The following is an 11,317-nucleotide window of genomic DNA, read 5'->3' as shown; positions in this document are numbered from 1 at the left end:
TGCTGGATTTATAAGTTGTTTTAAAAATGTGTTCTTCGAATAGTTTAAAGTGTCATATAGTATTGAGATGAAGTCATCAATCTGCTTAGGACTTTAACTGCTTATGTTTGGGTGAGTGAATAAAATGCATGGTTACTGAACAAGTTAATACTTGAGTAACACTGTTACCGAAAGAAGAACTCCTGAAGTGGCTGTTAATGAGACTCAAGTAAATTGCCTTCAGCCTTGATTTTCTCTTGTGAGTGTGCATGGATTTTAGAATTGTCCTAGCCTTTGTGTTTTAGGAAACTGGCCTTTGACTGGAGAAGGCTAGGGCAAGATATTTTATTATTCAGTTATGCCTGCTAAGAACTTAGCAACTCTATGTCATGACAGGGAGATACATATATATGTATATAATTATCATTTCTTCAAAATAGAGTGTGTATAGCATTTCCAAAGGCCCTAAGGTCTTGCTAAAAATGTTCATCGCAGCATTGTTTATAATAGCCAGGACATGGAAGCAACCTAGATGTCCATCAGCAGATGAATGGATAAGAAAGCTATGGTACATATACACAATGGAGTATTACTCAGCTATTAAAAAGAAAACATTTGAATCAGTTCTAATGAGGTGGATGAAACTGGAGCCTATTATACAGAGTGAAGTAAGCCAGAAGGAAAAACACCAATACAGTATAATAACACATATATATGGAATTTAGAAAGATGGTAACAATAACCCTGTGTACGAGACAGCAAAAGAGACACTGATGTATAGAACAGTCTTATGGACTCTGTGGGAGAGGGAGAGGGTGGGAAGATTTGGGAGAATGGCATTGAAACATGTAAAATATCATGTATGAAACGAGATGCCAGTCCAGGTTCGATGCACGATACTGGATGCTTGGGGCTAGTGCACTGGGACGACCCAGAGGGATGGTATGGGGAGGGAGGAGGGAGGAGGGTTCAGGATGGGGAACACATGTATACCTGTGGTGGATTCATTTTGATATTTGGCAAAACTAATACAATTATGTAAAGTTTAAAAATAAAATAAAATTAAAAAAAATAAAATAAAAAAGGAAGGAAAACTGGACTCAGATTTTAAGCAGATGTCCCACAGTAGAAAACTTCCCTGGACCTTGGTTTTGCAGATTTAGAACAAAGTTAGTAGACAGTGGTTTTTGACTGGAATAATTCACAATAAGGGCAAAAGAAAGCTGTCCTTTTTGTTTCCCCGCTTGCTGTCTTTCCCTCCAAACGAAGTGACTAAGACACAGAAAGTGGCTATGGCCGCTGGTAGCGTTCTAAGTCTGTCGGCAGTTTTGCCAGTTTCCCTGGATTTCTAAAAAGAGAAATAAGGGGCCTTTCTTCGAGTTTGGGTGAAGTTAATCTGGACCGGTTCCAGCTTGCCTGGGTGGCAGCACGCAGTGGGAACACAGGCTGCTTTTGGATACACCGGGTTTTTTTTACAGCCAAACCTATGCTCACCCCAATAATTAGGGCAGGCCTGGTCTGCGCAGCGTTGAAAGCAGTCTTGGTAAACGAGCACTCAGGCCTCTGAGGCCTGTCTGGTTCCCTGCCTTCGCCTCCGACGTCAGCTCCCGAGGGAGCTCAGTTGAACCCGCAAGTGGGGCCGTGCTCCTCGGGGAGTCGGAGCCCCGAGCAGACACCTCGGGGTCAGAGCGCATGTGCCGCATGGGAGTCGTGTGGGCAGGGCCGTCAAGGGTGGTGGCTGGTGTGGCCGCCTGGCTTGGGGCATGTGGGGGCTGGGGTCCTGACCCAGCGCCTTTCCGGCCTGGGGGAGGCTTTCTCTGAATCGCCCCAAGGAGCCTGACCCTCTGCCTGGAACCTCACCGGTGAAGTCCCTGCTCCCGGCACGGCTCAGGTGCTCGCTGAAGCGTCTGTGTCTCTGCAGGCGGTGGGGAGTGTGGGGCGACGTCTCAGAGAGTGCAGGCACGGGGAGGCAGGGAGGGAGGCCCCCGGGGGCCTGGTCTGCGTCCTGTTCCCCGCCCTCCGGGTGAGTGGGCTCTGATGAGCTGTGGGCACTTGTTGAAATGAACCGGGGCTTCAAAAACTCCTCTCAGGGTAGTGCTTTCCAGCCTCAGCTCTTCCGACCAGTCTCTCTTCCTATGGCCTCTAGTAACCTTCCCTTCCTACAGCGTGTGATTGGAACATGTATCTCTAATTGCTGGTTAACTGTTTTTTCTTTTTACTTGAAATACAGATTCGCAGGAAGTTGCGACCACACAGAGCGGTATCTCCGAGTTTCCCGCAGTGGTTACGTTTTGTTTAACTGTAGTGCAGCATCAAGCCCAGGAGACCGAGGTCGGTCCAGTGTGTGTGAGATGCTGACACGTAGCATCACCGGTGTCCTCAGGACACAGACCTGCCCCAAACCCCAGGGAGCTCCTCCAGCTGCGCGGCCACAGCCGCCCCCTCCTGCCAGTCCCCCCCCAGGAGCCACTAGGGTGCTTTCCACCCTGTGATTTTATCATGGCGAGAGCATTATATGAGCGGAAGCACACGGTATGCTTCTCTGAGATCCGTCTAGGTTGCACACATCAGTGCCCGTTCTTATCCTGAAATCGTGCTCCGTGGTACGAGGTGCCGCAGCCGGACGCTTGGTTTATTAAAGCATCACCGCGCCTAGGTTGTTGTGGTTTGTGGCTGCTGTGAACATTGCTGCGCGGGGTTTTGTGAGAACGTAAATTTTCATTTCTCTGGCATAAATGTGAGATTGTATGGTATGCTGCATTGTATATAAAGCATAGGCTTAATTTTTCTTTTTTTTTTTTAAAAGAAACTGAAAACCTGTGTTCTAGAGCGGCTGCCGCGTTTCACATCCGCGCCAGCGGTGTGTCAGAGCTCGCACGTCTCGGCCTCCTCGCTGCCGTTCTGCGTGTCACTCACTTTTTGGTTTGGGCTGTTTCATAGATGTGTAGTGACGTCTTCTTATCAGAGCCTTGGTCTGCTTCTCCCTGGTGGCCAGTGAACTTGGACGTCTTGACTTCTGCTTATTTGCTGTCTGCGTGCTTGCTGGTGAAACGGCTCTCCGTGTCTCTGCCCACTTCCCAACTGGATTGTTTTGTTTCTTTAAATTGTTGAGTTTTGAGCATTTTTTTGTATATTCTAAATACGAATCATTTGTCAGATATGTGGTTGCCAAATATTTTCTACCAGTCCCAAGCTTGTCTTTTTATTCTCTTAAAGTGTTTTGGAGAGCAAAAGCTTTAATTTCCGTGAAATCCAGTTTATCAATGTATGCTGTGTGTGTGAGTTGCTCAGCCATGTCCGACTCTGCGTCCCCACAGACCGCAGCCCACAGGGCTCTGTCCACGGGGATTCTCCAGGCAAGAATACTGGAGCGGGCTGACATGCCCCCCTCCAGGGGATCTTCCCAACCCAGGGTGCACACCAAGGTCTCCTGCACCGGGCAGCTTCTTCACCATCTGAGCCACCAGGGAAGCCGTTTTTCTTCTTTGAACTATGCATTGTGTCCTGTCTGAGGCCTGTTCGCCAAGTTGTGGACTTTGAAGATTTTCTACTCTGCTGTAGTTTTATGCTTTGAGTCAGTTCTGTATGAGGCGTGAGGTTTAGATCAAGGTTTTGTTTTGATTTTGTTTTTCCTTTGCCTGTGGATGTCCAGTTGCTTCAATATCATTTATTAAAAAGGCTATTCTTCCTCTACTTAATTGCTTTTGGATCTTCAAAAAAAAAACAGCAGTTGACCATAGTGCTTGTGTCTGGGTTTTGTTATGCCCCATTGATCTGTGTGCCTAGTCCATCACGGTACCACAGAGTCTTGCTTACGGTCGCAATGTAATAATACGTCTGGAAATTAGATTCCTCCCGCTTAATTTTTCTGTTTCAAAATTGTTTTAATATAGTGCCTTTCCATATAAATTTTATAATAGTTCTCTCTATATCCATAAAGATCTTGCTGGGACTTGATAGAGATTATTCAACCTGTGTATCAGTTTAGAGAGCGTGTCATCATTATGTTGATGCTTCCAATCCATGAACATGGTATGCCCTGCCGTTTATTACATCTTTGATTTCTTTCACCAGCATTTTATAGTTTGCAGCATACAAGTCCTGTGTGTGTTTTGTTAGATTTATACCTAAGTGTTTCGTCTTTGTGCTTGTGATTGTTAATAGCACTGCATTTTAGATTTCAGCTTCTGGGACTTCCCTGACAGTCCACTGCAGGGGGAGCAGGTTTGACCCCGGTCACAGAACTGAGGCCCCGCACACCGCGTGGCACAGCTAAAGATTTCACGACTTTACATTTCAGTTGCCATGTGTAAATTTCTAGTACATAGAAAGACATCTTCCTTGTGTCAGTTTTCACACCCAGCAGCCTTGCTGAATTCACTTGGATTCTAGGAGGTTTTCTATGATTGATTCCTTGGGATTTTGTACATAGACCCTTGTTTCACCTGCAAACAGGCTTAGTTTTATTTTCTTCTCTCTAATCCATGTACCTTACATTTCTTGCCCCCGCCTTGCCGTGGAGCCGTGTTGAATAGCAGTGGTGAGAGGGGGTGTTCTGGTCTCGTTCCCGTTCTTGCCTGAAGCGCTCAGTCTTCTACCATGGATTTTTGATGTTTGCTGCAGAGAGTTTTGTCGGTGTTCCTTATCAAGTTAAAGAATTCTCTCTTCATAGTTTTCTGACAGTTTTTATTATTGGTAATTGCTCAGTCATGTCCAACTCTTTGCAGCCCCATGGACTGTAGCCCGCCAGGTCCCTCTGTCCATGGCATTCTCCAGGAAATAATACGGGAGTGGATTGCCATTCCCTTCTTCCAGGGATCTCCCCCTGACCCAGGGATCAAACCCAGGTCTCCTGCATTGCAGACAGATTCTCTAGCATCTGAACCACCAGAGAAGCCCTCTTTTTCTTATTAACGGGCGTTAACCATCTACATCCACGTCTGTGTCTCCCGGGCCAGGCTCTGAGCTTCAGGAGCTCGGTCACTGCTTCGTCAGCCCTTTGTTTTCCTGCAGTGTGTATCTCAGTGCTCTGTCCCCAGGAAGCATTAAACGCGTTTGTGGATCAGAGGGACTGGGCATGGACCCCGAGGCAGGAGCTCACAGGGGCACTTCTAACCTGGCAGTGCTGGGCACCAGGTCTGGAGGGGAGGCCGCAGCTGCGCTCTGGGTCACCGTTCCCCTTCTCCTTTCACCTCACCTTTGGTTGCCTTTCGGCAGATGCTCCAGCAGAGATCTGCAGGGGGCAGAGCTGGTTGTTTCCTTTGCCCCAGGTTTTTAGAATAACTGCCAACTGAAAGCCACTGAGCTCTACACAGTCGATGGGGGGATTGTATGTTCTGTGACCGGTGCTCCAATAGAGCTGTTCTTTTTCTCAGAAAAGTAAGTGCCAGCTGAGCAGTGGTGTCCTGATGTCCTCTGTGCGGGGGGACAGGGGACTGCTCTCCATGTCCTGGGTCCCCCAGACCGCTCTGAGCCAGCCAAGGCCTTTCTAGATGGCGGGGTGGGGGTGGCCGTGCTGCAGCCCGGGGCTCACCCGGTGCTGGTGTGCAGGGAGCATTCAGCGGGTCCCCAGCAGAGCCCAGAAGCTTCTGTAGACAGCGCGCTGATCGCGCTCGAGCACGGAGCCAAGGGTGATGGACCAGGCCTGCTGCCTGCCCAGGGAGGCGTTGTCCCCGCAGCAGCATGTCCGCAGTTTGGCCGCCTGCCCGCATCCTGTTTTAGTTGAGGCCGCTTCTGCACCTCTGACTCTGTCAGTGAGGTGAGGAAAAGGCGGGAAATCCCGACTTTATTTTTAACTGGGAGGAAATCAGCACAACAATGAGACTGGTTCCCCATCCTCCCAGGCACGTCTGAAACGTGCCTGCTCCGCTGCTCCCCATTCAGTCTCCCGGCTCTGACCGCCTGTGTGTTTACTCCTCCAGGCGGGGTGTCCTCGGCAGTGCCGGAGCTGCCTGGGCTCGGCGGTGACAGGGCAGCGGGGCTGCAGCTGCAGTTGTCCTCAAACACGGGCTCTCCCAGCGCCGCGGTTCGCGCTCTTTTTCACACGTCACTTGGCGCGTTTGTGGCCACTTCTTCCCTGACCTGGCGTCTCCGTCTCGGGACCTTTTCAAGTGAGTGACGGCACAGGGCAGACCTGCCATGTGGTCTGTGTGAGCCTCCACCTTGATAGCCATGTCCCCGGGAGCACAGCGCTCGTGCCGGGACAGAGCAAACCCAGAGACAGACGCTGGCTGCAGGCTTGGCAGCTCCTGAGCCTCCTGCTTCTACGACTGTCCGTGCCCACGCCACGTTCTCCACTGTGACTCAGCCTTTGCAGTGCCATGAAACCCTCTGTCTTCTTTCCTTTCCCAGGGCTCGAGGGTTCTGGTTGATGCACGAGACAAGCTCGGTATCCCATGGCAGTACTCTGAATGTCTTCTTTCTTTTCTTTCCCAGGGCTCGAGGGTTCTGGTCGATGCACGAGACAAGCTCGGTATCCCCTGGCAGTACTCTGAAAATGAGAAGCACGGGATGTTCCTCATGGCTTTCGAGAACAAGGCAGGGCTGCCCGTGGACCCCGCCACCTTCCAGCTGTACGTGCCCGCCCTGAGCGCACTCTGGGGGGACTCGGGCATCAGGGAGGCGTTCAGCCGCAGGAGCGAGTTCCAGCTGGTGAGTGAGCCCACGTCTCGGCACCACGGCCATAGGCCTCGTGGGGTTCCCCTTTACAAACTGAAAGCACAGGCGAACCGTAAATTGCTCTAAATGCTGATACTGAAGATCAGAAATACCCAATGCTAATTAAGCCATGTAAATGGTTCAAGAAGGAACGATATTAATTCATTCAGGCTAGATAAATGTTTCCATTCAAGGAAAATGAAGGATTCTTAAAACACTAAGTGTTGGCATAACTCAGGGAGCTCGAACTTTCTAAGTATCGTTCTTCGTAGGAAATCGACGCATCCTTAAGAGAACGTCCCAGCTGTGACGTATGGGTCCTGCCCAGCAGACCATGAGTGGCCTCAGATCTGTGCCTGGGAAGCACACAGGAGCTCTTCCAAGCTGTTCGCCTAGGTTCTTCCCTTTCATTTTAAAGCCTAAAAGTTTCAGAAGGCCTAGTCATCTTCGTCACTTAGCTTCATCTAGGGTATGAGTCTGTAAACAGAAAGTTTGGGGCGTTTAGCCTGTCTGCATTCCCGTTTTTTTCCTAAGTATCCTTCAACATTAACTGTCTGCAGAGATGGGTCTGGGGTTTCTCCTGTAACTGGAATGCACGCGCCCGGCTGCTGTGAATGCCCTGTCCCTGGGATGTGCAGAAGGCTCACTGCCCACCACACCCCTCTGCCCGCTGAGAACTGGGATCCCGAGTTTCACATCACCGGTCCTTTGCCTGTCTCTATGGTGTTGCCATAATAGGTATTTATCTTTTAAAAACAGAGTCTTGAGTTTTCCCTGTTTCTACACTTCACATAAGCGGTTTCTCGCTGTATGTATTTTTCTGACTCCTGCAGTGCTGTGACGTATATTCAGGCAGCGTGCGTGGCTGTGGTTCTTGCTCATTCACGGCCGTCTGCCCTTCTGCCGTGTGGGTGTACCGGATGCACCTGTTCCCTCGTGGGTGTACCTTGGGGTCGTTTTCCGTGTTTTGCTGTTAGAAACGAATGCCCCTCAACCTCTCCCGTGAGTCCCCAGGTGCCCGTGTCCGGGGGTCTCTGGGACATACACCGAGGAGGGGAACTGGCCAGTTGTAGGGTGTCTGCGCCTGCAGACAGACAGAATGTGTCCAGTCGTCTTCCAGAGCAGCTGCACCTGCCTGTGTCAGCAGCAGAAGCCCCCGTAGCTCTCCCCTAGGTGCTGTCTGACTTCAGAGGTGCGTAAGAACCCCCTTTTAGCCGAGGGAGCTGGGGTACACTGTGTTCCCCTAGTGTCTCCTTAGGGCTTAATTGAAATCTCCCTGAATTATTGGCTGTATGTGTTTCCTCTTCTGGGAAATGCCCATTTATGTCTCTTGCTAATTTTTTACTAGTGAGTTCTGTGCATTTTCCTCCTGTATTTGAGGTGTTCTGCACAGTCTGCCGGATAATCCTTTCAGTTCAGCTTCCGTGTACTTTTCATCTGATCCCCCACCCTCTCATCTTACACAGTCGTCTCGGCACAGCCAGAAAATTGATAGGGCCACACTGCTCTGAATTAAACTGGGGACCTCATTCAGATTCAACTGCTTTTCCTCGAATGTCCTCCTCACGAGCCAGGATCAGACTCAGGAGCCTACCCTGTACGTGGCCCTCGCGTCTCCTGCGTCTCCATCAGGGACAGCCCCTCAGTCTCTCCTGGGTCTTTGTGACCTTGACGCTTTGAAAGAGCACTAGTTAGTCACTTTGTAGAACGTCCGCCTTTGGGTCTGTCTGGGTGTTTTCTCACCATTAGGATGAGCAAGAAAACCTCTTCTTTTTTGGCAAGAAAACCACTGAAGTGACACTGTGTCCTCTGAGCATCCCGTTGGAGGTGTGAGCTCCTGATGTGTCTGGTTCCTGGTGGTGGGGGCCTTGATTACTCGGTTAACGTGCTGTGTGCCACGTGTCTCCACTGTGAGGTCACTACTGTCCTCTGTTATTAAAAAATATTGGGGGGAGGTGCTTTGCGACTCTGCAGATATCCTGTTTCCCTTCAAGCTTTCACCCACGGATTTTAAAATCCATCGGTGGATCTGAGGGATGACATTTTTAGAACTTTCATTTTCACATTCATTCTCAAGTTTAAAGTGAAACAGTCAAATGAACTAGGACATATAGTTACCACAGAAAAGAATTGTTAATATTCTAAAGGGCATGACTATCAGACACAGCTGGAGAATACACAGACCCTTACGTGTGAAATTGGGGTTTAGGTCCCCCTACCATGCGTGTGTGCTGAGTCATGTCCAACTCTCTGCAGCCCCGTGGACTGCAGCCCGCCAGGCTCCTCTGTCCATGGAATTCTCCAGGCAAGAGTACTGGAGTGAGTTGCCACTTCCTTCTCCAGGGTATCTTCCCAACCCAGAGGTCAAAACTGCGTCTCTTACATCTCCTGCATTGGCAAGTGGGTTCTTGACCACTGTGCCCCCTGGCAAGCCCTGAGGCTCCGCCCCCCCACATAAACCCACAAACTGAAATGGTCTGGGAAAGAATAGTCTCTTCAGAGCGTGGGTGGAAATTGCCATTATGAGTTGAGAGTGTACCCTGGAAGGAAACGTACGCTGCAGAGCTGAGTGTTACAAGCCGCGTTTAACAAGTGCTGCATCTAGGGTGTGAGTGTGCTGGGCGGCCTGTCAGGCCCTTGTCCGTGCTCCTCGCTGGGCACACTGGTGGGTGCTCTTTCACTCAGCCTCACCTGTGGGCCAGGCACTCTGCTGAGGTCAAGTTCGCGTCGGCTTTCCTCAAAAAGCTGGTAAGACAGATACCCAAGCAAATAACCGCCATAAAACATGCTGAGAAGTGTGACTGAGGAGTATCCAGCTACGCCGTGCATACGGGGAGAAGGCAAGCAATTCCGCCTGACAGGAGGGGCGGGGAGATGTTTGGGGGCCAACTGTCTCAGGATGAGGTGGGGATGAACTGGGCCCTGTTAGGCGTGGTGGGGGGTGGTCTCTGCAAGAGTGTGGGCCTGCGCGGGTGGGCGGAGGGGGCCAGAGAGGCGCCGCCCGGCTCGGCAGGCTCTGTGTGCAGGTCCCGCCTCCAGCTGCCGTACCTGGTAAAGGAACTTGGTTGGCTCAGAACGAAGTTCGGGGGGTGGAGGATGGGTGGGAGCTCTGTGTGTGGCTGGCACTGCTTCTCGCGTCTGCCCCTCCGTGGTGCTGGGTCAGTTCTGTCCTGGCTTCCTGGGCACAAGGCCGCACCACCACCTCCCGGAGCCAGGGACGCCGTGAAGGGAGATACCCCGTGGGGCGCCTGAGGCCTGGGTGCGCGTCCAGCCCTCACGCTCTGCTGTGGGACCCGGGGCAGTGAGCGCGACTCCCAAGACCGCAGACCTTGAGCTGCGTTTGGCGACTTCCTGTTCCGATGAGTTCGGTGTACCTGTTCTTAGAGGACTGGGCGGCTGTGGGGCACTTTGGTGCCTCTGCCGGAGTCCTCACCGAAATCCTCGTGACCGACTCTGACCCCGACACTTACTCGTTCCGGTGTTTGGGGTCCAGCACACACGGAGACCATGGGCCCTTCTCTCTGATGCTTTTTGCTTCACACTCTTGAATGTTTAAAAAAAACAAAAATCAAAGTTCACTGTATTACGAATCATCTTTTTCCTTCCTCCAGTTCCTGTTTCCCAGTGGCAGGGCACGGTGCTTCCTTGAAAATGTCTTCATCTCTTCAGCTTTGGAAGATGGAATTAGAGATTCAGTTCAGAGGAGGGAAGTCTGTTTCTTGATTTCTGAAAGTCAAGCGATTCTGCTAATTACAGAGACTTTTTTTTTCTTTTCTGTCATGCTTAGAAGAATTGAGTCTGTGTAACGTTATCAGAGAGCGCTGGATCGCTAGACGAGGCTCGCTCTGGGGCTGAGTTGTAGAACGACAGCAGAGCAGAGCCGTGCACCTCCGTGGTGTGTGTGGATGCTGCTGCTGCCTTAGAAGTGGACGGTGTGAGGTTCTAAGAGGAAAGTCACTCTCTGGCTGAGTGAGGAGCATGCTGAGTATAAGAAGAATCGAATCACCCGTCTCACGCCTGGCATAAACTCCACACGTGTTGTGCTCAGGCTTTGTGACATCTGGGGCTTCCATTACCCCGGGGTCACCACATCAGCTCAGAGGGTCCCCATGGTCCTCACCCAGCCCTCACCTGATGGATATACTCTGTAAGGGCCAGAAAAACACGATTTGAAGTTCTCAGGCTTGGAATGCTTCTTCAGTGAGGCTCTGGGATAGAGTAGTCCCCAAATTCTCCTTTGCGTTCCTGAAACAGACGTCAGCTTGTGTTCTGTGGTGGTTACATCTTTTTAGGAAAAAAAAAGAACAAACCAGCCACTTTGCAGAAGGGCTTGACCCCACAGGTTACTGCTACCTTGGAAAGCTGCCTGTGCTTTTGCTCAGGTCAGTCGCTCAGTCGTGTCCGACTGTTTGTGACCCCATGGACTGCTGCACACCAGACTTCCCTGTCCATCACCAACTCCTGGAGCATGCTCAAACTCATGTGCACTGAGGCGGTGATGCCATCCAGCCACCTCATCCTGTCGTCACCTTCTCCTCCCGCCTTCAGTCTTTCCCAGCATCAGGATCTTTTCAAATGAGTTGGTTTTTCGCATCAGGTGGCCCAAGTATTGGAGTTTCAGCCTCAGCATCAGTCCTTCCAATGAATATTCAGGACTGATTTCCTTTAGGATTGACTGGTT

The 11,317-nt window shown here is 50.8% G+C and overlaps 1 protein-coding gene across 1 annotated transcript in view; it reads left to right on the top strand.

Annotated features, from left to right (window-relative positions):
- The first annotated feature begins 5,056 nt into the window (after positions 1–5,056).
- GNA12 (guanine nucleotide binding protein (G protein) alpha 12) overlaps positions 5,057–11,317 on the top strand; it is a 32,148-nt gene continuing 25,887 nt past the window's right edge. Inside the window, exons 1-5 of the mRNA XM_010858788.1 lie at positions 5,057–5,115; positions 5,197–5,249; positions 5,442–5,609; positions 5,901–6,004; positions 6,415–6,630. Coding sequence (XP_010857090.1) covers positions 5,057–5,115; positions 5,197–5,249; positions 5,442–5,609; positions 5,901–6,004; positions 6,415–6,630 — 600 coding nt within the window. The remainder of the gene's footprint in view (positions 5,116–5,196; positions 5,250–5,441; positions 5,610–5,900; positions 6,005–6,414; positions 6,631–11,317) is intronic.

The sequence above is a fragment of the Bison bison genome, unplaced genomic scaffold (assembly GCF_000754665.1).
Source record: "Bison bison bison isolate TAMUID 2011002044 unplaced genomic scaffold, Bison_UMD1.0 scf7180017864420, whole genome shotgun sequence".
In the NCBI taxonomy this organism is placed as follows: Eukaryota; Metazoa; Chordata; class Mammalia; order Artiodactyla; family Bovidae; genus Bison; species Bison bison.
This window is presented reverse-complemented; position numbering and strand designations above follow the sequence as displayed.